General features: G+C 42.7%; 1 protein-coding gene across 2 annotated transcripts in view; it reads right to left on the minus strand.

Annotated features, from left to right (window-relative positions):
• LOC122553074 (beta-soluble NSF attachment protein) overlaps nt 1–26,734 on the minus strand; it is a 40,871-nt gene extending 14,137 nt beyond the window's left edge. Inside the window, exons 1-5 of one of the 2 annotated variants that reach the window (XM_043696565.1) lie at nt 26,486–26,734; nt 22,131–22,210; nt 9,540–9,656; nt 5,873–5,919; nt 5,646–5,723 (exon numbers count right to left, since the gene is read on the minus strand). In XM_043696565.1, the coding sequence (XP_043552500.1) occupies nt 5,646–5,723; nt 5,873–5,919; nt 9,540–9,656; nt 22,131–22,210; nt 26,486–26,499 (336 nt within the window). In that variant the 5' untranslated portion in view covers nt 26,500–26,734. Of the gene's footprint in view, nt 1–5,645; nt 5,724–5,872; nt 5,920–9,539; nt 9,657–22,130; nt 22,211–26,447 lie in introns of both variants that reach the window. The other variant, XM_043696563.1, reaches the window with a different exon arrangement.
• Between the last annotated feature and the right edge of the window lie 703 nt (nt 26,735–27,437).

Raw genomic sequence — 27,437 nt, forward strand, 5'->3', positions numbered from 1 at the left:
ATATCCAGTCAGGTGCTTTTTAACTGTTGCAATTGTATTGGCCTTCACACTTTCTCTGGTAGCTCATTCCACATGAAGTCTCACGGCTTCTGGTTAAACATGGGCAAGGAAACCTCTAACTGGTTACCACATCCTCCTTCGGCTGATGAATCAGTTATCCATATTGAGGAAGCACTGAGGGCAGCAACAGCGCAAAATGTACACTGGGTGGGGGATTTCAATGTCTACCACTAAGGGTGGCTCGGCAGCAGCATTACTCATCAAGCTGGTCAGGTCCTAAAGGACATAATGGCTAGACTGGGTCTGCAGCAGGTGGTGAAGGAACCAAGAAGAGGGAAAAAACATAATTGACCTCATCCTTACTCTTCTGCCGACTGCAGAAGGATCTGTCCAAGACAATATCGGTAAATGACCACCGCACTGTCCTTGTGGAGACAAAGTCCTGCCTTCACATTGAGAATAACCTCCATCTTGTTGTATGGCACTATCACTGTGCTAAATGGGACAGACTTCGAACCAATTCAGCAGCTCAAGACTGGGCATCCATGAGGCGCTGTGGGCCATCAACAGAAGCAGCTGTTATCCAGCACAATCTGTAACCCTATGGACCTGGCATATCCCCCCATCAACCATTACCACCAAGCCAGGGGATCAACCCGGGTTTAATGGAGAGTGCAGGAGGGCATGCCAGCAGCAGCATCAGGCATACCTGAAAATGAGGTGTCAACCTGGTGAAGCTTCCAAACAGGACTATTTGCGTGCCAAACAGCATAAACAGCAAGTGATAGACAGAGCTAAACGATCCCACGACCAATGGATCAGATCTAAGCTCTGCAATCCTTCCACAGCTAGTCATGAATGATGGTGGACAATTAACAAGTCATTGAAGTAGGAGGCTCTACAAATATCCACCATCCTCAATGTTGCAGGAGCCCAGCACATCAATGCAAAAGATCAGGCTGATACATGCACAACAATCTTCAGTCAGAACTTCCGACTACATGATCCATCTCGGGCTCCTCCAGTGTTCCCCAGTATTACAGATACCAGTCTCCACCCAATCGATTCACTCCACGTGATATCAAGAAACGCCTGGAGGCACTGGATTCTGCAAAGGCAATGGGCCCTGATAAGATTCCAGCAATATTACTGAAGAGGTGTCCTCCCAACTTGCTGCTCCCCTTGCCAAGCTCTTCCAGGACAGTTACAACACTGGCATCCACCCCGACAGTGCGGAAAATTGCCCAGGTATATCTTTACACAAGAAGCAGGACAAACCCTACCCGGCCAATTACCGCCCAATCAGTCTACTCTCGATCATCAGTGAAGTGATGGAAGGTGTCATCAATAGTGCTACCAAGCAGCACCTGCTCAGCAGCAACCTGCTCAGTGATGCCCAGTTTGGGTTTCGCCAGGGTCACCCGACTCCTGATCTCATTACAGTCTTCGTTCAAAACATGGACAGAAGAGCTGAATTCCAGAGGGGAGGTGAGAGTGACAGCCCTTGACACCAAGGCTGCATTTGACAGAGTATGGCATCAAGGAGACCTGGCAAAACTGGAATCAATGGGTATCAGGGGCAGACACTCCACTGGTTAGAGTCATACCTGGCACAAAGGAAGATGGTTGCGAATGTAGAGGGTCAGTCTACTCAGCTCCAGGACATCCCTGCAGGAGTCCCTCAGGGTAGTGTCTTAGGCCCAACAATCTTCAGCTACTTCATCAAGAACCTTCCCTCTGTCAAAGTCAGGAGTGGGGATATTTGCAGATGATTGCACACAGTGTTCAGCATCATTCACAACTCCTCAGATACTGAAGCAGTCTGTGCTCAAATGCAACAAAATCTGAACAATATCCAGGCTTGGGCCAACAGGTGGCAAGTAACATTTGCACACACAAATGCCAGACAATAACCATCACCAATAAGAGACACTAACTACCACCCCTTGGCATTCAACAGTATTATCAATTAATCCCCCACTGTCAACATCCTTGAGTTTATCATTGACCAGTATCATTGATGCAGATGAACGATCCGGCAGCTGGGGGGGGGTGGAGAGATAGTAAACTGGATGCCATGTCCAGACTGCTGATGGAAATGGTCAAAGATGCCAAGCTGTATGACGTCTTCAGCACCCTTGCAGACGGAGCGCAGCATAGATACACCTGGTCACGGGCAGACGCGTCTATACGCTCAAGGATAGATTACCTGTTTGCGTCCTGAAGGCTCTCGGTCAGATCCACCGACGTCAAGCCGGTGTTCTTCTCTGACCACTACCTCCTGCGGGCCGACTGGCACCTACAGGATGAGCAGTGGGCTGGTAAGGGAACGTGGAAGCTGAACACCAAGCTGTTGACCCCGGGAAACATTGAGGAGCTCAAGAGGGACTACACAGGTTGGAGAACCGTGAAGCCCCTCTGAGTCTCCAGCAGACTGGCAGGAAACAGTAAAAGGAAACATCAAGAGGTTCTTCATCCTCAAAAGGTGTTCACGAGGCGAGAGAGAGGTAGGGAGAACTGTCCCAACTCCAGGAAAGTATGCAGAACCTGCTCCTGCTGCAGACAATGGGGGTGGATGTCACAGAGGATTCATCCTGACCAAACCTGTGCTGTACTGGGCAGGAGGATTTCTGAGAGTCTCGCACTCCTCAGGGATACAATCGCCTACGTGCAGGACCGGGGGTTGGACAACTGCCTCATCAGCCTGGACCAGGAGAAAGCCTTTGACAGGATATCGCATACGTATATGAGAGATGTTCTCTCCAAAATGGGCCTTGGGGAGGGAATCTGCAATTGGATCAGACTGCTCTACACCAACATTGTCAGTGCAGTTTCAGTTTCAATCAATGGGTGGGTATCAGACAGCTTCCCAGTCACATTTGGAGTCAGGCAGGGCTGCCCTCTCTCTCCTTCCTGCTTTGTGTGCTGCATAGAGCCATTTGCCGAGTCCGACAGGAAGGATGCGAGCCTGAGGGGTGACTATTCCCGCCAGCTGGGGCCTACAGGTTAAGGCCTCCCTGTACATGGATGACGTTGCTGTTTTCTGCTCGGATCCGCTGTCCGTGTACAGACTCATATGACCAGTTCGAACGGGCCTCGGGGGCCAAGGTAAACCGAGGCAAGAGTGAGGTCATGCTCTTCGGGAACTGGGCCGCCAACCCTCCATCCCCTTCACCGTCAAGTCTGACCACCTGAAGGTATTTGGTTCAGAGGCGCTGGTGCGTGCGCCAAATCAGGAAAGTGAGGCAGAAACTGGGCAGATGGAAGCAACGGTTGCTCTCCATCGTGGTTAAAAATCTGGTCATCAGGTGTGAGGCACTGTCATTGGTGTTATATGTGGCACAGGTCTGGCCTATTCCCAGAACCTGTGCCGCCGCAGTCACCCGGGCCATCTTCCACTTCATGTGGCGATCAAAGATGGACCGAGTCCGAAGGGACTCGATGTATAAAGATCTGGGCAATGGGGGGAAAAAAAACACACCCAATGCCACCCTCACCCTGATGGCCACCTTTGTGTGTGGCTGCATCAAGTTGTGCATAGATCCCCAGTACGCAAACACCAAGTGTCACTATGTACTGAGGTTCTACCTGTCCCCGGTGTTGCGAAGGATGGGCCTGGCCTCGCTGCCGCGGAACACTCCAAGTAGTTGGACCGTTCCATATCACCTGTCCTTCGTGGAGAAATTTATGAAGAAAAACACCTTTGACCATAAGTCCATCAAGAAGTGGTCAGCACGTAGTGTCCTTGAGACCCTTCGGGAAAAGGAGAGGGCAGATCCTATCAAGTGGTTCCCTAAGCAGACTGTCAAAGTCATTTGGCAGAATGCCTCATCGCCAAAACTTTCCAACAAGCACCAAGACATGGCTTGGCTGGTGGTGAGAAGGGTTCTGCCTGTGAGATCGTCTATGCACGCGTGAAAGAGTTAGTTAGGTCCCTTTTAAAATCTTTCCCCTTTCACCTTAAACCTATGTCCTCTAGTTCTGGACTCCCCGACCTCAGGGAAAATATCTTGACTATTTAACCTGATGATTTTATAATCCTCTAAGGTCACCCCTCAGCCTCCAACGCTCCAGAGAAAACAGCCCGAGCCTATTCAGCTTCTCTCTATAACTCAAACCCTCCAATTCTGGCAACATCCTTGTAAATCTTTTCTGAATCCTTTCAAGTTTTACAACATTTTTTGTATAGCAGAAAGACCAGAATTGAACACAGTATTCCTTCATTTTGAAGGAACTATGAACCTGCACTCAAAAGGTCCCTTTGTTCGGCAACACTCCCAGGACCTTATCATTAAAAGGTGTATAAGTCCTGTCCTAATTTGCCTTTCCAAAAAAAAATGCAGCACCTCACCATTATTTGTTTATTTTGTCAAACTTTTCATAAAACGCAACAATGCAATTAGTCATCCAAATGAATAGATCAATTGTTTCTGGTTTTCAAATTTTGAATTATTGCAAACATTAGCAATATGTAACTGCTATAAACAAAGATAATTTTCTAATATAGACTTCAAAACTATCAAGGCCACTTTATTATTCAAGAGACAACATCCAAAAATATTAATAACTTAGTCATTGAAATTGTGAGAGCTTTGAAAACTTTTACTGGGCAGAGAGTGGCAAGAGTACTTTGACAAATAATGTTCAAAGGAAACTACTAAGGATTTATAAAGCATCAGTTACTAACATATATTTTTTGAACCCAGAGGTATTAAAAAAAGGAAGGAATCCCCACGACACCAACTGAAATAAAATATTTCACTTTGTAAAACTTTTACTGCAACAAACCAATCAAAATCAACATAATTCAAACAGTATTTAACAAGAGAAGGATATTTCAAATTGAAAAGTAAGTTTCACTTCAAATAGTCAAAGATATACCTTAAGTAGTTACAAGCCTTCACATTACTTCCCACATAAATGTGAACCGTATCCAAACTGTCTCCAAATCTTTCCTACTCAAGTCAGTTCAGCCCTTGAATAAATTTCATCATCCAAAATCTCTGGATGTTGTTAATACCAGCAATTATCACTCTCATACAAGTCATATCAGTGCTGATGCTACAGAGTCCCAAGAAATTTCTTTGTCAATCCCTTAAAATGTTCTGGTTTGCTCTGGTAAACTGGAACAGGAGCAATTGGTCTTTTCCAATCCATCATTTCCTGTTCTTCCCATCTCCAGTTCACTGGAAGTTACAACTGCATACAGTCTCTGTCCTATTCACACAGAATTGCTTCCAATTAAGATGTTAAATAGAAAACAGATCCATTTACATACTGTCTCTCTTGCTTTCAGACTCACCAATTCTGCATGTTCTGAACAAACTCATTAACTTTCTATTAACCTTTTTGCTACATACCTTTTTTTATTAATCCCCAGGCAATCTCAGGTGACACTGACATTCATTGGACTCTGGGTATCATAACCAGTTAAAAGAAAAGTCTTTCAGAATACTCCCAAGTTCACTTTAGTCTTAACATGCTAAAGGGGACATCACACAACAAAATGTTTTTCCCCCCCAGAATGTATAATCGCCATTAACAGTGACTGTAATCTGATTTTACAATGAATGACAAAGAGCTGAAAACAATTAGGGTGAAGAGCACGGAGTGTGTAGAAAAAAAGATTTAGCCTAACACAATACCTTTTCAATATCTACCAGCTCAGATTCATAAATCTCTGCGATGGTGATATGGTGTTTTGCTGCAATTGTAAACCTCCCCTGTAAAATAAAAACAAAATCAAAGAATGCAGTGAGTTGTTTCTGGAGATGTCAAATGGTATTTATTATGCAAACATCATCAGTTACTCTGCAGAGTCGAGTTACATTGATCTCCTTCTGAACACAGCAAAGTTAATGAAGCTTCTTACCATATCCGTGTATATGTCAATAGCAGCATTTAAGCAGTTGATGGCCTCTGTGGGGAAAACAACAAAAGCTAATTCAGAAAAGCAATGCTTCCAGTGTTTCAGTGTTCAATTTATAAAATGTATCTCAGTCATTTCACTTTACATTTTAAAATAAAAAATAAGAAGTGAGCTAAGGAGTCCCACAAACATATAAATTAAAAAGAGGAGTCAGCTATTCAGCCTACAGAGCCTGTCCTGCCATTCAACAAGATCACAGCCCATTTGATTTACTGCACCTTGTGCCTACTTTCATAATCTTTTGCCCCTTATGAATCTAATCTCTGCTGTAAAAATATCCAAAGAAAGGAAGTAAGTTCCTAAGACTGTGTGAGGGGAAAAAACTTCATCCTCATCTCCACCTTACATTGGCCACTCCTTATTTTTAAAAAGTGACCCCCTTAAATCTAGATACTTCTAGAAGAGAAACATCTTTCGCACGCACGCTTTCTCAAGAGCCAAGATCCTGCATGAGCGGTTAGCACTGCTGCCTTACAGTGCCAGGGACCCGGGTTCAATTCCCAGCATTAGGGGCAGCTGTCTGTGTGGAGTTTACACGTTCTCCCAGTGTCTGCGTGGGTTTGCTCTGGTTTCCCTCCAAAGGTTTGCAGGTTAGGGGGATTGGCCTTGCTAAATTGTCCATGGGTGTCCAGAGATGTACAAGCTGTGGATTGGGAAACACAGGGTTACAGGGATAGGGTAGGCAGTTGGGTCTGGGTGAGATGGTCTTCGGGCATCAGTGTGGACTCAATGGGCTGAGTGACCTGCACCCACATTGTAGGGAATTCTATGATTTTAAGAATTCAGTGCCTCTTCTAAACTCTAGCAGATACAGGCCTAGCCTGTCCAACTTTTCCCCACAAGACAATCTGTCTATTCCAGGTGTTAGTGATCTTCCTCTGAACTGCTTCCAATGCTTTTCCATCCTTCCTTAAATAAGCAGACCAATACAGTACACAGTAATCCAATTACAGTCTCACCCATGCCCTGTGTAACTGAAGCGTAACAATGATACCAATTTGTTTCTTTGGTATCCAGGAGTTAATTAGGATGCAGGTAAATAAGTTGCCAACTTGTGCAGATTATTTATGTGGAAAGCCTGACAGGTTCAGCTACAAATGAGCCACGTTAAAGGTTTGGCTGAGCATCGTAAGTTGGTTATCAGGCACATTCCAGATTGTTCAGTCAGCGCTGCCCAAATGCAAAATCACTTCTAAACAGAGACATTTTGTTTTGGGTGTGCAAGTGTTGTCTATACACCACTTATTATGAAGAAAGCATGTGGTTTAAGCAGAAAGCAGGGTCACTGTGTGAGTTTTTTCCATCACCAAACTAACTGAGCTTTCTTAAAAAAATGTAAGAACTGATGTTTTGTACAGACCTCTTAACTCTAGGCCTGACCAATCTCTCTGGGCCTCCCATGCACTGCAAACTTGTCTTTATTGAACTTCATTAGATTAGATTAGATTCCCTCCGATATGGAAACAGGCCTCTCGGCCCAACAAGTCCACAACGACCCTCTGAAGAGTAACCTACCCAGACCCATTCCCCTACCCTACGTTTACCCCCAATTAATGCAGCTAACACTGTGGACAATTTAGCATGGCCAATTCATGGCATATCTTTGGAGTGTGGAATGGAAACCGGAGCACCTGAGGAAACCCACGAAGACACAGGGAGAATGTGCAAACTCCACAGAGATAGTCACCCGAGGCAGGAATCGAACCTGGGTCCCTGGCAGTGAGAGACAACAGTGCTAACCACTGAGCCACCGTGCCGTTACTGTTACCTGTGGCCAGACTCCCCTCCCATTCTCTTCAAACTTATTCTGCTGGATAAAACCAAGAAGTGTGAACAAAATGAGGACTTTAGATTTTCCTTTCTCCTGGTACCAGTCCATTTCTTTCTCATTTTGTAGCTGGTTATGAGGACGTTGGGTGACTGCAGCAGTCCCTGTACACCACTGGCACTGGGTGGCTTTCAGCTTAAAACTGGAGCACTCTCCTTGCCTGCATCGCCCACAGCACAACTAACAACACTTCCACGGCACAGGAAACCCACATTCATCAGAAACATCAATGGAGCAACAATGCAGATGCTGTGAGGACACCGGTTCAAATCCCACCACAGCAGCTGACAGAAGTTTTCAATTCAATTAATTAAAATTCGGAATTAAAACCTTTTCTGAACAAAGATGACCGTGACAACCAATATTGATTGTTTCATTTGGTTCACTACTGCCCTTTAGTGGCTACGAAGAGAGGCTGGATAGACTCTGGCTGTTTTCTTTGGAACACAGAAGGCTGAGGGAGGAGTGTGATAGAGGTGTACACAGGGGGGTGCATGAACAGGATGGATAGGAAACAGCTGTCCCCTTTACTTGAAGGATTGATAACAAGACAGGGCATTATTTTAATGTGAAGGGCAGGATGTTCACAGGGGATTTCAGGAAAACGATTTGCACCCAGATGGTGCCAGGAATCTGGGATGCACTGCCTCGGAGGGTAAGAGAGACTGGTCATCTCACAACATTTAAAATGCATGCGGAGGGGTGCGCTCATTGTCATAACATTCAAGGCTGGATAGTGGAATTAGCGGAGATAGGTCAGCTAGACAGGATAGGCTGAAAGCCCTCTTCTGTGCTGTATGATTATGTGAGGGAAATCTTATTTGGTCCGAACGAGACATACAGAAATGCAGTGGACTCTTGTATGTTACTCAATTCAGGGGCAATTAGGGATAGGCAGGAAATACTGGCCTTACCAGAGACAAACAAATGCCGTAAAGGAATAAAGATGTGGGATGGAATGCAGGGTGGAATGGGATGTGGGATGGAAGCAGAAAAGCCCGAAATGTTGACTCTCCTGCTCCTCAGATGCTGCTTGATCAGCTGTGCTTGTCCAGCACCACACTCTGACTTGAGAATGTAGGAAAAAATAGAATATTGTTCATTGTCACGTGTACTCAAATACAGACGTACAGTGAAAAGTGAACAATGTCACCACTTATAACACCATGTTGTTAGGTACAAATCCTAGATACAAAAAGAGGACTAAAAATGAATAGTAGTAACATTACTTTGCAGTGATCTATTGTATAAGTTAGAAATATGACAGCTATAGATCTCTCTCTAAACCTGCTACATTGCTGAATTTAATACTCCCCCCAGGCCAAATTCCAAGTCTGCAAGGCAAAGCTTTCACATGCCAGAAGCTAATGTAAGTTTAGAAAAAGAGAGGGGTCTCCATTAAAACTCAGCACAGCATGCCCTCTGAATGTCTGCTGCAGCTGGGTCTATCACAGCTGGTTCTCCTCTCCCTTACAAAGCAGGTGGTCTGGTTCAAACCTGGTTTGGAGAGCCGTGTAAATGCTTGGTGCATGATGCTTGTTTCTGTGATAAAGTCAGCCACAGATCAGCCAATATCTTTCGTTTGCGGCTCAGAGCAGGGACACGCTGCCGCAAAGCCACTTGCTTCTGAGCAGTTAAAGCAAGAGCTGGAGAACAATTAGAGGTAGAGGGACCAAAGTGCTTGAGGAAGAGTTAATATGATTCTGTTTCTCCCCCTCACTTGAACAAAATGTCTGAATAAGTAAATCAGGCAGGAGCTCGGCAATATAAAGGGTCACCTACCTTGTGGGTCTGCCTTCTTGTACGCATTCCCAGCATCCACAAAACTGGTGGCAGCATCGTGTTTGCTTTGTAACTGGAGGTGCAGTTTGGCGGCTTGGCAAAACGCATTCCCTGCAGCTGGTCAATGCAAAGAAAACAGTAACATCTACTGCACGTCAGCACATGGTGAAATAGCAACATTATCTATGGAATCTAAGGAGAGTCAGAACATCTAAACACGTTATAAGTTATGACTTTGGCAATGATTAAATGCTCTCAGGCTGATCAACAGTTCTAAATGTAGGAGTAAATTACTGCAGATGCTGGAATCTGTACTGAAAACAACAAATGGTCAGACAGCATCCTTGAATAGAGAGCAATCTAACATTTTTTAGTCTAGATGACCCTATCATAGCTGACTCTGAAGAAGAGTCAACTAGACTCAATGTTAGCATGCTCTCTCTTCATGGATGCTGTCTGACCCACTGGGATCTCCAGCATTTGTTGTTAGCTGTCAACAGTTCTACCCTACAGTATCGCACAGTAGCAGGACACATGGACATGTTTTGATGTGTATTTTAATTTGTCAACACAACAGCATTACTTCATATCAACGATATTATAATATCTGCTCTTCATAGTTCCTCTGTGCTGCAGTGTATGATGGCTCATTTAAATAATGAGCTCATGCAGCTTCGTTTGTGGGTGTTGGGATGGTTGCTCTGTAGTTCAGTATTTGGTCCATATGTTTTTTCCTGTAGATGTTGGTTTTGTCTACACACTGCAGTGTAGAAGAAAATCATCTACATTGTGTATTCAAAAAGAACGGGTCAATGACCACAGTCCACCAATTTCTCAACAAGCCCAAACGAGCAGACAAAACACATCCAGAAACCCTAGCCACTCGACCCTACATCAAGGACATATCAGACACGACTGCCAGACTACTCAGACCTCTTGGCATCATGGTAGCCCACAAACTCACCAACGCACTAAAAACAGTGACTAACGAACTTAATAGACCCTATACAGGCAACTAGCAAAACAAATGTCATGCAAGAACTGTAGCAAACACTACATTGGACGAACAGGCAGAAAACTAGCCACCAGGATACAAGAACATCAACCAGCCACAAAAAGACATGACCCACTCTCACTAGTATCCTTTGACTGAGATGACACATCCATCCCAGGACAAGCCAAACAGAGAGAGACACGAGAATTCCTAGTAGCATGGCATTCCAAATGGAACTCGATCAACAAAACATGTCGATTTGGAACCCATCTACCACCCTCTGAGAAAAAGAACAGGAAATGACATCACCAACCCAAGGAAAGAAACAGCTAAACAGAAAGCAGGATATAGCACCAGTGCTTCATTAGACGCTCACTGAAGATGTTACCTAGTTGACGAAATGTTTGAAAATGAACCTTCCAACTCAGCGAGCAAACTTACATCCAGAACCTCAACCGGAGCTAAAAATCTTCTCAAAACTCGCAAACTTGGATTGTGTTTGCTAAAGCATTGGAGGTGGGGAGGACTACCTGGTGGAAGTATATAAAGTTATGAGAGGATAGATAATGGGAGTCCTTCTCCCCCAGAGTGGAAATGTCAAATAACTTGGGGGCATAGGTTTAGAGGAGATGTGCAAGGTAAGTCTTTTTGTTAAAAACACAGAGGGTGGTAAGTGCCACTTATACACTGCCATGGGAAATGTTGGAAACAGTTATGATGGCAACATTTAGACATGAGCAGGCAGGGGATAGAGGGATATAAACCACGTGCAGATAGATGGGGTTAATTTAGAATGCACCACAGTCAACACATATACAGTAGGCTGAAGGCCTAGTCCTGTCCTACATAATATCTTTATGAGATATCCTCTGTCCAGAATGAATGTGATTTTTAGTCTACAATGTTTATAAATGCCCATAAAAATATCTTGGAAATTCCAGAGTGTCTAATTCCATCATTTACCTCTTCAATCAATATAATTTACCCACAGCAACAAACTGGTATTAAACACAATTATCTCATTTAGTCACCAGTCTGAACACGATTTTTACCAAAAATGTTCACAGGATTGTAATTCATTTGTATTTTGAAAGTTTAAAAATCCTGAATCACAACCAAAGGGTATGGGGGTTGCTAATTTTTATGACCTGTTATTATCTGATCATCAGAATATGCAGCAATTTTGTGATATCTTCACATGTTCTATTGCAAGCATTTCCTGTACTGAAAATGTTTATTTTTAACCTTTTGTCACTTTGTTTTCCTGTTTCAATCACTAAGTGACTGCTTAAATCAACTTACAAGATGAACTATGCTGGAGATCAGTTTGCTCACTGAGCTGCAAGGTTCATTTTCGTGAAAATGACCCTTCCAGCTCAGCAAGCAAATTTACATCCAGAACCTCAACCTGAGCTACAAATCTTTTCAAAATAAACTATGCTTTCCTAATGGCTCTGCTTATTAAGGTTAGGATGTTTCACTGTGTTATGCAGAGACGTCCTTGTTAGAAAAATGAAAGGCCTCAAAAGTTCCCTGGATAAGAGGTAAATAAAGTTGTAGGGCTTTTGAGGCATTGTGGGAGTGTCCCTATCTCTGGGTCAGATGGTCTAGGTTTAAGTCCTACCTATTTCAAGCATGTGACATAACATTTCTGAACAGGTTGATTAAAAATAGCTAAAGCAAAATAGTTAATCAGCCCAGGGTTCCTGCTGCTGATGATATGCAATAATACTGCTCGGGATTTGCGTTTGTGAAAGCAGGTGAAGATTTTGATTACCTTCCCGCACACAGTCAAACTGTGAGCACACATCGACTATCCAAACTCACAAGGGAGTGGCTAAAAAAGCATGAACTCTGAAGAGTCATACCAGACTCAATACCTTAGACTTGTTTCGCATTCCAGAGGCTGCCAGGCCTGCTGAGTTTTTCCCAGCATTCTCTGTGTTGGTTACGGAAAGGTTATATTTGGGTGATCTTCTTAGAGAAGGATTGGTGCCCTGCTATAAAACCCTAGAAACCAAGCCAATACCTTTAGGGGAAAAGGGGAAGAAACCAGTGAAATATTCACAGTAAAAGCAGAGAGGGAAGAAAGCAAGTGTGACAAATGGTGTTTGTAACTGGAGATTACATGCTGTCCTCACAGGAATGGTCAACTATAGAAAGCATACATATTTATTAATCAAGAAGGGCTTATGCCCGAAATGTCGATTCTCCTGCTCCTTTGATGCTGCCTAACCTGCTGTGCTTTTCCAGCAACACATTTTTAAGCTATATTTATTAACCAACCCAATATCACTCTCAATCCCTCCCTAGAATTTAGAAGAATGAAAATGGATCTGATAGAAACCCATAAAATTCGAACAGGACTAGATGAAAGATGGATGTTTGCAATGGTGGAAGAGTCCAGAACCAGGGTTTATAGTTTAAGAATAAAGGGGTAAACCTTTTAGGACTGAGATGAAGAGAGATATCTTCACCCAGAGAGTGACAAGCCTGTGGAATTCACTACCACAAAAAGTGGTTGAGGACAAAACACTGTTTTCGAGAAGGAGGTAGATATAGCACTTGTGACTAAGAGGATCAAGGGATATGGGGAAGAGAGAGCGCGAGGGAGAGAGAGCACGCGAGGGAGAGAGAGCACGCGAGGGAGAGAGAGCACGCTAGTTAATAATATTTTAACTAGCTTGAAATCTTGGAAACCTCCACATGCTCCAATCAATTCTGGCCCGTCCTTGCAAACATTGCTGAGGGGACCTCAGCACTCCTCACTAAATGTTGGTGGTGACACCAGTTTCAAAGACCCTTTCACTACATTTTCAACTATCCCCAACCCCACCAGCATGTCCCTCAACCCCTCTAACATGGCCCAGACCATTTTCAAGATAGATCTAAACAAAAATTTTACACAAAGGTACACACTATGATAAAGACTGGAGAGAAGGAGATTAAATCTCAATCATTCCTTGCATTAGTTGTTCTTTAAGAGACAACCGAGGCTGAAAACAATGACTTACTGGCTCAAATTACAGCTAGGTGGTGTATAAATATAAGCCCATATTTGCAGATAATATTACTCATCTATAATGCTCTAACCATTGTGCTTGTGATGGCACGAGCAAGTGAGCAGGAGTCCCCCAAGAGGGAAGTGATGGTACTGCATTAGATTTGAAGATCTGGCTGAAGTTTGTTGGAAGCCGAAAGGAGATATAGTCACTAAATAAATAAATGCACAAAATGGTTTCTAATCGAGAGAAGGTCAAGGAGAGACCCATTAGCACCATTCTAAATCAGGAGAAGTCTTCTTGAGCAAGAAAATATTTCCTCTGCTAAGTTGGTAACCAAACGTTGTAGATCTAAAGCTCAATGGAAGTCAATTATATTGTAGATGGTGAAGGTCCAAAGTGTGAGATTATGTTTTAACCAGACTGTTTTAACTTTTTTTAAAAAAATGCTTATATTCTCAAATTCTGACAAGCAAAATTAAGATTAAAATGAAGGTTTACTTCTTGTTGGGAGCAATGAGACTTACTGGACATAAGGGAATTTAGTTCTGAGGAATGTTACCTGATTTCTCTCCACAGATGCTGCCAGACGTGCTGAGTTTTCTAGCAATTTCTGATTTTGTTTGTGAAGGGAATTTAGTGGTTAACTGAACCACATTGTAATGGATTTAGATTATAATTGACAAGAAAAAGCTACAGAATAATTAAAACAGTCTCCCCTCACTCACACAGAATCATTACCTTAAAGGCATTTCAAGAATGGACAGTGAGATCAGATTCTACTCCGAGTGACTGAAAGGCAATTGGACACTGCAAGGGGGTTCAATTCCAGCCTCGGGCGACTGTCTATGTGGAGTTTGCACATTCTCCCCGTGTCTGCATGGGTTTCCTCTGGGTGCTCCTGTTTCCTCCCACAGTGCAAAGACGTGCAGGTTAGGAGAATCGGCCATGCTAAATTGCTCAAAGTGTTTGGCGCATTAGTCAGGGGTAATTACAGGGTAGGGGAATGGATCTGGGTGTGAGACTCTTCAGAGGGTCGGTGTGGACTTGTTGGGCTGAAGGGCCTGTTTCCATACTGTAGGGAATCAAATCTAACCTAATCTAATCCAATCCAAAAAAAAAGGAATTATTTGCAGGGCAATTGGGAAGAAAAGTTAGGATGTGGGATGAAACTGGGTAGCTCTTTCAACAAACTGACACTGCTCCTGTACAAGGAGCCCAAGGGGCATCATTCTATGCTGCCAGACTTCATCTGTCACCAAAATTCCATATCAGTGCTGAGAACAATAAAGCAGACTGATAGGAAACCAACTGATTATGTAACCAATTTCAACAAAACACACTACCCTCATGATCTTACAATGGCAGAACACGATGGTGATAACACTCTATAATCCACTGCAATCCTAGATTTTGTACAAAACTTGATTTCAGACTTAAAGCAACAGAATCAGAAAATACACAGAGGAAATGGGGATATTAATTTCAGGAAAACAGCAGAGATAAGAGAACACAATGAAAAGATTTGCAAAATAAATTCATTTTGAATTTGCAATTGGATTGACAAACGATGGATGAAATGGAGCATTGTGAAAACATAACAGTAAACACAGAACAAAAAAAAACTGCAATCACAAGTGTACACATTTTAGCACGGGAGGGCAAAATGTGTCAACGCAGGCTTGGAAGGCCAAAGGGAATGTTCCTGTGTTGTATTGAATGGAACAGATTCATCCTGGGAAAAATCAAGGGAAAGCTGGTAGCAATGGTTGGCATGTCACTCAATGTGCAGATCACATACTAAAATTAATCAATGCTATGGTTAATGGCATGTTAAGTTTACCATTAAGTTTAAGAATATAGAACTGAAAGGCACTGATGGAGTAGATACTTGGTCCATGTGGCATAGATTCATCCACAGTGATGTTAGAAAGAGAATAAAAGCTTGTGAGCCATTGACAATGGAATGGCGATGGGGTTAATTCCATATCTTGGTAATGTGGATTGAAGGGGAGCCTGCTGGTTAACAGCCTACACATTAACAGCACAGAGGTGGAATAAGTGGAGAGCGTCAAGCTCCTGGGAGTGGCCATCCACAACAAGCTTTCTTGGACTCTTCATGTAGACGCACTGGTTACAAAGGCCCAACAACGTCTCTTCTTCCTCAGGCAGCTGAGGAAATTTGGCATGATGGCGAATACCCTTGTCAATTTTAATAGGTGCCCCATCGAGAGCATCCTGCCTGGATGTATCACTGCCTGGTATGGCAACTGTACCATTCAAGATCGGAGACGGTTACAGAGAATGGTGAACGCGGCCTGGACAATCACAAAGGCCAACCTCCCATTTATAGAATCCAATCCACCAGGCCCACTATCAAGGAAAGGCCACTAGCATTCCCAACCTGGCAATGTCTTTCTACAACCTCTACCACTGGGGAGAAGGTACAGAAACCTGAACACTCGCACCAACCGGTTTTGTAACAGTTTCTACCCTACTGTTGTTAGAATACTGACTGGACTCAAACTCTTAGCATTCGCCTGTATCTGTGTTTTTATTTTTGCCACTGTTTATCTATTATTTACTATCTATGCTACTTAACTCTGATCTGCCTGTGTTGCTCACAAGACGAAGCTTTTCAGGGTGCCTCGGTACATGTGACAATAAATTCAATTCAATTCAGGTGATGGGGTTTCTATGTGCCACTACCCTTTGTGCAGAGTGCTACATGCAATCAGTGGCAGGATTTTTCCCTCTGATCCCCATCAACCTCTGTTTTGCCAGGGCTCACTGATGTCCCACTCTGTCAAATAGTGCTTTAATGACAAGAGCAACCATTCGAACCACATCTGCTTTATATACATTGGAAAGGTTTTTTAAAAAACAATTAAAATAGTGAAACTAGGAATGTAGAGGAAAGGATATCTCCTGTGAGCAAAGAATAGATAATCCTTAAGACTTGCAGTCCAGAAGGAAAGTAACTTAGAAAGGGGATTTTGTGGGGTTGGGAAGGGGTCATGAAAAAATATTAAACATATTAACATGGTGAATCCAAATTACTACTATAAAGCTAGCTTTGTAAGTAGAACAAAATGGCACAAATGGGAATTGGTAAGAATCCAAATGAAATTACGAAAAATCTCTACTTAATTAGTCCTAAATCATTGAGATATAATCAGTTAGTAACATTAGCAGATGCTCAAAAATCAAATACTTAGGATATTGAAATGAATGTTGATAGTCCAAATTATTTTCTCTCATTTCCTTGCCCTTGTCGCAGTTCTGAAGAAGCACCACATCAGACTCAAAACGTGACTGCTGCTTCTCTCCCGACAGATGCTGTCAGACCTGCTGAGTTTCTCTAGAGCTTTCTGTCTGTATTCTTGTCCCTGACTTCCCTGTAAAGGGGCAGGGTTGCGTGTAACAATGTTCAAAACATACCGTACTGTAACCAAATATAATCAATCTCCCGTAAAAGATTATGTATAATCTAGTTTATTATAACACCGGGTATTTCAACATTGACCAGTGAAGCTGTTGCAGTGACACGTCCAGCAAGCCACCTCATTGTGGTTCTGATTCATTCTGGCAAATAACAAGAACAGAATGGGACTGTACAGGACATCGGGTGGGCCACGTTTAGAATGCAGCATTCAGATCCAGTTTCCCTGCTACAGGAAAGATGCTGTGAAACTTGAAAAGGTTCAGAAAAGATTTACGGTTTGAGCTGCAGAGAGAGGCTGAATAGGCTGGGACTTATTCACCTGGAGCATCGGAGGCCGAGGGGTGACTTTATAGCAGTTTACAAAATAACGAGGTGTACAAGGAAGGTGCATGGCAGAGGTCTTTTACCTATGGTGAGGGATTTCAAATCTAAGGGACTATTTTTAAAGGTGAGGGGAGAAAGAGTTTTAAAAAAGACATTGGGACAATTTTGTTTTTACATGGCATGGTTTATGTATGGAATGAACTTCCAGAGGAAGTGATGGATGCAGGTACAGTTACAACATTTAAAAGATATTTAGAGAAGTTCATGAATACGAAATATACAGAGGGATATGGGCCAAGCACAGGCAGGTGGGACTAGTTTAGTTTGGGATTAGGGTCAGCATGCACTGGTGGAACTGAAGGGTCTGTTTCCATGCTGTATTACTCTATGGCTTTAGTCATTATTACAGATGAATAGATTGACTGTAGGTAAACAACTATGAACTGTCAATGCGTAATACTACTAATTTAAGACTCTTCATTCCCTCCACACAGACAGAGATACACAAAGAAAAATTGGTGTTATGGATGGAGGTGAAATAAAAGGATGGGGGAGCATTCCAATGGTACCAGTACACCGGGTTTGCTCAGATGATCATTTTGTTTTCCAGGATTTTCTGCTTTTCATTCTCTTCTCCAGGTACTTTTTACTTCTCCGCAGGAGTCTCAGGCAATTGGTACATTAACTACAAAGTCTCTTTGTTACTTCCTAAAAGCCATAGCTTACAGTAATTGGTGAGGAGAAATAAATTATCTTTCTTTAGGCTTTAAGTTATTTACTGGAGAAAAAAGATGCACCTCCTCTCTTTTCAGCTGTGCAAAGTCTTTTGCCAGTATCATTCACAGCCACAAGTTGATCATCCCTACACGAATCAGATCGTTCTCACCATGCCTATGGCATTCACAATTGGTCACAACTCCACAGACCAATCAGCACCCTGTTGCTGGCTGAATCTTACTTGATACCCATCCCCTTGCTTCTGGTCCATCAACAAACAGCCTTGAACACTGAACATGAATTAGAATAACTTAGTTTCAGCAGCACTTTTATCCCCAAAATGTCAGCAATTCCTCCCTCAGTTCCTTGCTCTAGGACAGTCCTTATTCCATTTCAGTAAACAATTACGCTTACAGAAAAATAAAACATTGTGCTTACATTAAAGAAAGTATGTCCATTTACTTGACAGCTGGACTAGTCTTGTTGACCTCTCTCAATTCATGCTCCTATTCAACAGATGGATTATTGGGGGGCTTTGCAGAGAAATCAGAAAGAAGCAATATCTCCAGAATAAAAAAAAGAAACAAATCTACATATTCCAAAAAGGAGGAACAACATTTGGAACTAACATTCCAGGTCAATGACTTTTGTCAGCAGTTCTGGCAAATGGTCAACAATGTTACATGTTAACTGCATTTCTCTCTTTCCTGAAACCTGTTGAATACTCCCAGGAGTTTCTGTTTATAATTTCAAATTTTGAAGTATCTCCAATATTTAGAGCTTGGCCTCTCTGTGGGGCAGCACAGTGGTTAGCACTGCTTCCTCTCAGCACCAGGGACGCTGGTTTAATTCCAGCCTCTGGCGACTGTGTGTGTGGAGTTTGCACATTCTCCCCGTATCTGCATGAGTTTCCTCTGGGTGTTCTGGTTTCCTCCCACAGTTCAAAGGTGTGCAGATTAGGTGGATTTGCCATGTTAAATTGCACATAGACTCCAGGGATGTGCAGGCTACGTGCATTAGTCATGGGAAATTGAGTCATAGTCATAGACATAGAGACGTACAGCATGGAAACAGACCCTTCGGTCCAACCGCCCATGCTGACCAGATATCCCAACCCAATCTAGTGTCACCTGCCAGCATCCAGCCCATATCCCTCCAAACCCTTCCTATTCATATACCCATCCAAATGCCTCTTAATTGTTGCAATTGTATCAGTCTCCACTACTTCCATTGGCAGCTCATTCCATACACGTACCGCCCTCTGAAAAAGTTGACCCGTAAATCTCTTTTATATCTTTCCCCTCTCACCCTAAACCTATGCCCTCTAGTTCTGGACTCCCCTACCCCAAGGAAAAGACTTTGTTTGTTTGCCCTATCCATGCCCCTCAATTTTGTAAACCTCTATAAGGTCACCCCTCAGCCTCCAACTCTCCAGGGAAAACAGCCCCAGCCTGTTAAGCCTCTCCCTACAGCTCAAATCCTCCAACCTTGGCAACATCCTTGTAAATCTTTTCTGAACCCTTTCAAGTTTTACAACATATTTACGAAAAGATAGGGGGATGCTCTGGATGCTCTTTGGAGGATCAGTATGGACTCAATGGGCTGAATAGCCTGCTTCCGCACTGTCGGGATTCTGTGATTTCATGAATTTATTTGTGTGGAGGAAGGAAGCAAAATTCCCATATGAAAGGACAGTGAAGAAAATTAAATGCTGAAGCTAAATTGGGAAACCTACGTTTGTTTTCGACATAGTACACTGCCATGTTGTATGATAATCCATCTGAATGGCAAACTGTGTTTCAAGCTATAAGTTGAGTCATCAGCTTGAATGCATGTAGCTACACACATAATGCCTGTAAATTCACAAGCAGAAAAATACAAATATTAAAAATAATCAAGATTGAGTTGAAGTTATTTTCAATAAGATCAAGCTTAACAATAGATTGTGCAAATTGGTGTCAAAATCCAAGAGATAATTTAGTGCTTCAAGTTGAATTTCATTTCACATCTGCTGGCATGTGGTGGATGATGTTATTTTGAAATCCCGTTTTTACAGAAGATCTCAATCATAGCCCATTGTTGTAGCTCAATTTATACAGTGTGACATTATACACACTAAGGCTACTTAACAGTAATGCCCAAGAATGCAAATTCTTGGTTGGTTTGGAACATGATGAACTGGGTTTACATGTCTTCATGTCTGGTCTAAACACCTCTAAGCACAATACACTGACATTTAAAAGACAAGACGTATTTGAATAAATAACACTGATTAAAACCCGAATTGCCTTCCAAACTCTCAGAACGCTTCACCGATTCATTGGTGTATGATTACTGCCAAACATCACTGTTAATCCTCTAATCTCCTTTCATCCATTTTGTGGTTTCTTAACATCCTTCCTACTGCAGATTTATTTTTATGTTTAACTCCTAAAGTAGATCTATCTTTTTTAAAAAAAAATCTGTTCTTCCATCAACCCACGAGATCCTAAATACTGCACATGCTTGTTTGATGTTAAGTTTAGCTTGCAAATGGATGATGATTGCAAGAATATTATTTACAGATACTTCATTTAAAAAATATTTAAAGCCCCTCCCTTCATGCTTTGAAATCAATTACTTCCAGAAATAAGCAATTAACAAACAGAAACAAAATCAACTGTGAGGTGCATTCTAATTGATGAAATTGGCAAGCAGTACCAGGAATATCATTCTGCGGTGTTCCCTTATTAGGGCAGCACTGTGACTCAGCGGTTCCATTCTACCCTCAGGCAACTGTCTGTGTGGAATTTTTACATTCTCCCACAGTCCAATGATGTGCAGGTTAGGTGGATTGGCTGTGCTAAATTGCCCCGTGGTGTCCAGGAATTTCCAGGCTAGGTGGATTAACCATGGTAAATGCAGAATTATGGGTATAGAGTAATGGGTCATATTTGGACGAGATGCTCTTCAGAGGGTCCGTGCAGACTTGGTGGGCTGAATGGCCTCTTTCCACACTAAGGATTCTATGGATCAGTAGTCAACAAGGGTGGTGCTGGAAAAGCACCAGCAGGTCAGACTGCATCAAAGGAGCAGGAGAGTTGACGTATCAAGCATAAGCAAGTCGTGAGGAATGTGGAGGGGGAAGATATGGATGAGAGATAAATAGGGGATGGGGGAGGGGGCAGGTGTGAAGGCGATAGGTGAATGCAGGTGCGAGGCAACTGTGATAGATTGGTAGGGAAGGTGGAGCAGATAGGTGGGAAGGAAGATGGATAGGTGGGATAGGTCAAGGCCAGGGTAGATCTAAGATGAATTGGGGGGTGCGGAGATTTGGATACTGGTGAAGTCGACGTTGATGCCGTGTGGCTGAAGGGTTGAGGATCAGTAGTGACACATACAAAATACAGTCACTAGACCGGAAACATTAACCCTGATTTCTCTCCACATACCCTGCCAGACCTGCTGAGTTTTCCCAGCAATTTCGGTTTTTGTTTCTGATTTCCATAGTTGTTTATTTTTTTCCCAGTAGCCACACACATGCTTGACTGCACTGTGATTTACTTTTGACAGAAAGCCAGTGGTACAATGACATAAAACCACAGGCAGTCTGTGCATCTGTCACTCCAGCAGATGTGGAAGGAGGCAGCAAGCTCCACATCTGCAAATCAACTACATAATCACTTCCTCTGAAATGCACAAACTTCGCAGAATTTTAATTCCAGAATTTAAATCTCGACCGTGTCTTGCACCAGATCTATCGATTACAGCTGCACTACAAATGCTAAGGGTTTATGTTACTGGAGGCAAACTGCAGATCATAAAGGTCTCTTCAGTGATCACTTGACGGGCCTATAGAAATATGGGGAATCCTCAGAAACAGTATACAGGTAGCCATGGATTACTTCAACCACTGTAATATCACCAATGATAATTTCAACTATAAATTATGAGGCCCATGCGGCTTAACCCTACTTAATAGACAGAAATCTTATTCTCTTAGAACATCAAATGCTGGGCCTAATTGTTTAAGTGTAATGATCACTTTTGCTTTGAAACTTTTAATAGCAGCAACATTGAGATAGCAATCACCCTGTAAATTGTAATCCAGGTTGAAATAAGCAACTCACCACTCCAGTTTTTAGCCATCTTGAACATGTTTGCAGCTCTGGCGAACATTTCACATGCCTCTTCCACTCTTGTGTTGCCTCTGTTAAGAAAAACAACATTAAAGATTTAACATACCACGAAATTTTGTTCCATTTTAATGCCTGAAGAGTTCTGCCTTGCCCCTCGACTTTCCAAACATTGTCGCAATCAAGATTGGAGATGTGTTTGTACAACATACAAATTCTGCCCTTCTGCTGTTGCTTGACTCAATAAAGTCACATCTGATCTGTTTGGGTTTCAAATTCCACACTCCTGTCTGCTCCTAATAACCTTTGATTCTCTCCTAACAAGAATCTAATAAACTCAGATCAAGTATATTCAGTGACCCACCACTTTGAGGCAGAGAGTTCCAAAGTTCCACAACCCTCAGAAAAATAATTCTCCTTATCTCTGTCCTAAAAAAAAGTGACCTAAAACCCTGTACTATGTCCAGTTCTGGTCACCCTGTTATAGGAAGGATATTATTAAGCTGGAGAGGGTTCAGAAAAGATTTACCAGGATGTTGCCAGGAATGGAGGGCTTGAGTTATAAGGATAGGCTGGGACTTCTTCCACTGGAGTGTAGGAGGTTGAGGGGTGACCTTATAAGGTCATGAGGGGTATAGATAGGGTTAATGGTAGATACCTTTGCCCTAGGATGGGGGATTTCAATGCTAGGGATGATATTTTTAAGGTGAGAGGATAAATATTTAAAAAGGAGGGGCAATTTTTAAGACAGTGTGGTTCTTATGCGTAATGAACTTAGAGGAAGTGACAGATGCAGGTACAGTTACAATGTTTAAAAGAGGTTCAGATAAAGTACATGAATAAGTATTGTTTGGAGGGGATGTGGGCCAAGCACAGGTGGTGGGAACTAGTTTAGTTTGGGATTATGGTCAGCAAGGACTGGTTGGATCGAAGGGTCTGTTTCTGTGCTGCATCACTCCCCAGTTCAGAATTCATCCACAAGAGGTAATATCCTTACACATCCATCTTGTCGAGAAAATTTGGATCTTATACACTTCAATCATCAAGTCACCCCTCCCTTGAGTGGAAACTAACCCAGTCTGTTCATCCTCCCGTCGAAAATAAAACCCAGGCATCAATCTCCTCTCAACTGCCTCTAAAAGTAATTACATCCTTCCTTAAAATGAAGCAATCAAAACTGCACACAGTGATGTGGTTCTCACCAATTCTGTTCCTCTCATAATAATGAATAGCATGCCAGCAACCATTTTAATCACTTGCTGTAGCTGCATACGAACTTAAATTGAGACAAACAACATTAAGTGTCCCAGTGTCGCTGCACCTAAGTGCACTCCTACCAATCCCACGTGATCCTTGATGGAAATGCATGTATTTGATCCAACTGCAATCACAATTACGTTGATGAGTTCTCGGACACACCTCAACAGTGTGTGTTTCCCAACAGATGATCAGCAGACTGATCTTTGCTTTCTTCAACCATTTCTACATTGATGCCTATTCAGTAGCAATCTTTGCTGACATTGTGCCCAAAATAATAAAGCCCATGCAAAGTCAGGGATGAAATATAATACATTAATAAAGTAAGTCTAAAGTGCAAGAGGCATTAGTGGTCCCAGTCTAAGATAGCTGCATTATTGGTACCTCAAGGCTGTGGAGGTACAGTGCAGATTAGAGACAGGGGCTGTCCAAAATACAGCTCACAAAATTCAGGAAGTTCAATACTATCTATACTTACATATCTTTATCATTAGTTTGCCCTGTTTGAATTTTAGGAGATTAGGGATTTAGATTTCACATAGACGCATTCAGAAGACTTTTTTTTTTAAATGTTAAGAGTTTAAAGTAGATGCAAATGAATGGAAACATGGACTTGAACTTTCTGTGTGACAGTAAAGCTTCTCAATATTAAGTGGTCTATGAAAACAATCAACTTGAGCACTCAGGATCAAACCAGGTTCTGCTCGCTCAGGAAAGATATGGTTCCCTCAGAGAGTGAACACAACAAAGGTTCACTGGATTGATTCCTAGGCTGAGAGGATTGTTCTGTGAGAAGAGTTTGAATAGAACTCAAGAGGATGCTGAGACCCCATTTCCTACTCTGGAGAGTTCAGGAGTAAGGGGCACAGTCTCAGTTATAGACTGATAGAGATGGCTCAAATGTATAGAATAGTATCTTAGCAGAATAATATTTTTGAAAATGTGGTTATATGACAAGAATTTAGCCAGACCTGCCAATGTCTCAGAACACTTTATATAATAGCGCTTTGCTATTATATAATCAACATTTTAGTTTCAATATTAATTTAAACTTTGAAAATAATGTACTTGCAAGAAAGTGCTTAGTTGCTCTTAGGTCTTAATAAGAACAATGTGGTGTAATATCCCTCATTAATCACCTCAAGGAATTTCCATTGCCTGAGCAAGAAAATCCAACAAGTAGCTGGAACTTATGAAAGTCCAAAGTTCAAGGACTTGGTCTTTGTTTGAATTTATGATATCTGCTAAGGCAAATGTAGCAGCACTAAAGTTAGGTTAGAGAGGGAATGGCTTATCTGTTCCTGCTGCTAATTATTATCTCTCCAACAAAAACAGAAATTGTTGGAAAAGCTCAGCAGGTCTGACAGCATCTGTGGAGAGAAATCAGAGTTAATATTTCAGGTTGAGTGACCCTTATTATCCAGTGTAACCACAACTCCCATCGCGCGAGTGTGTGTGTGTGTGAGAGAGAGAGTGAGGGGGAGGGATGTATGTGTGGGGGATGTGGGGCGGTGTGTGTATGTCAGGGTGCATGTATGTGTGGGGGAGTGGTGCCTCTATTTGGTGAATACATTATTGGAGTAGGTTATGATGGCCACTCAGGTCAAATACCAGAATGGTGCACACACCTACATCATTCACATAAACAATTACCGCTTTGATGATTCAGTGGGTATATTGCTGGAAGGAAGCAGGAAGACAGAAAAGGGTTCCGAGCAAGGGTCACTCAACCTGAAACATTAACTCTGATTTCTCTCCACAGACGCTGTCAGACCTGCTGAGCTTTTCCAACAATTTCTATTTCTGCTGGAGAGAAAATGGGCACTTTTAGCCATTTCTTACTTTAATGGGCAAATAAGCTTTAAATTTTTTACTTCACACTTGGAGACACTAATAGGAGCATTATAGATAAACAACACTGCACTTTAGTAGCACCATTTACTTTACTCTAACTTCCAAATAATATTATTGTATTAAAAATGCTGATATAACAGATTTACATTTCAATTAGTTGCCTTCAGTTCAAATACACTAGAGTCTTTGTAGCAGCAAATTCGTTTCCTTAAAACCATAAGCGCTTGCGAGCTTTTCAGGGATTTATTAATTTACATGCGACTATTGAGGGGTGATTTAGGACAGCTATGAGGGGTAGTTTCTTCACCCAGAGTAGTATGGGCATGGAACATCCTGCCTGCGACAGTAGACTCGTCGACGTTAAGGGCATTGGGCATGCATATGGATAATAATGGAACAGTGTAGGTTAGATGGGCATCAGATTATTTTCATAGGTCGGCGCAACATCAAGGGCTGAAGGGCCTGTACTGCGCTGTAACGTTCTATGTTCTATGTACTCCTGGTCAGCAGCCGTACAACTCGCGAACTGAATCCCAAATCAGGAGTGTATCGAGAGGCGAAGATGCAATGTTATGCAATGGAACCTCACACATCCAGTAACAGTGCCAGAACAGCTTCCAACAGCCAGCACTAGGGACTGGACAGCTACCGTAATCTTGAACTGCTACACTTGACGCATAGAGCCTCTGCAACTGGCCTTTGTTGCAATCTTGCTGGACAGAATTAAAATATTATCCCCACCCACACCACACCCCCAAACAAGAAAAAGATGTTTAATTCCCAATGAGTCTCGATTATATAATTTCCCCGTACGGTCCTGACACTGCAGGTTGTCAGAAAGGAGAAATATTACCAATCCTCTGAAATCCCTTCATACCCTAGTAAAACAAAACACATATATCTGAAATTATCCCACTACCCTCCTCTGGGGAGGTTAAAAAAAAATGGCAGCCAGCGAGCACTGCAGTATTTTCAGTGAAGGCTCCGTCAGCGGAATGCTTCGGAATAACTCCCCCACAGATGCAATATTTAAAAACAAAACCCTGGAATATTTGGTATATCTCTTGTTGAAAAATGCATGACTTGACAATGCAAAGAGTCAGTGTGTATTAACCCCAAGACTGTTTGCTAGAAGGGCTGTCCTCCCCCCCCTTAAAATAAAACACAAGATACACAAAACTAAACTGATGCTGCTCTTACCCAAACAAACCTCCAAGAAAGGAATGCGATGATTTCACCTTTTTCTCTGCATCAGCCATCAGTTGCATGGCTTCTTTCTCTTTACCGGAATTATCCATTTTTTTTTAAATGTTGCGTCTCTTCTTTTTCAATGCAACATATAATTTATTGCTAACGCAGGCTCAATCCTTCGCCTAGCTTTGCAGATGCTACAAGCTATTTTCTCTCTCTATCCCTTTTGCCCAGTTAAGAGCTGAGCCTCTTTAATCCGCCCACAGGACAAGACAGCGCAGCGACTGAGCCCCTGACTCCGCCAGCTGATCGGAGGCCACGCCCCCTCCCCGTGGACCAGCCGCCGCACGAAGCATGCCGGCTATTGTAGTCCTATCTCTCCCAGCGCTTCCAATACTTCCGGCGCTCGACCGGCAGCTACAGGACTACAAGTCCCAGAGGGCCAATCGCGCCCTGCCTGCCCAGACGCCAAAGAGCGAGAGATTGTATTGAGTTTGGACAGCATAAAGACAGATTGGTGTTCAGATGACTGTTCATGTCAGGTAGCAAGGTTTTTTTTAAAATGCAGACTACAGAATAAAACTTGCATCGGATAAAATGCAAGTTTTGTTTTTAATCCTTCCTTACCTCTGGTCAATAATAACCTGAGGGTTACCATTGACTAGAAATCAAGTTGGAAATGTGTTGCTGGAAAAGCGCAGCAGGTCAGGCAGCATCTAGGGAACAGGAGAATCGACGTTTCGGGCATTAGCCCTTCTTCAGGAATGAGGAAAGTTGGTCCAGCAGGCTAAGATAAAAGATAGGGAGGAGGGACTTGGGGGAGGGGCGTCGGAAATGTGATAGGTGGAAAGAGGTCAAGGTGAGGGTGATAGGTCAGACTGGGGTGGGGGAGGAGAGGTCGGGAAGAAGATTGCAGGTTAGGAAGGCGGTGCTGAATTCAAATTCAGCACCGCCTTCCTAACCTGCAATCTTCTTCCCAACCTCTCCGCCCCCACCCCA

Source organism: Chiloscyllium plagiosum, chromosome 9 (genome assembly GCF_004010195.1).
Source record: "Chiloscyllium plagiosum isolate BGI_BamShark_2017 chromosome 9, ASM401019v2, whole genome shotgun sequence".
NCBI lineage: Eukaryota > Metazoa > Chordata > Chondrichthyes > Orectolobiformes > Hemiscylliidae > Chiloscyllium > Chiloscyllium plagiosum.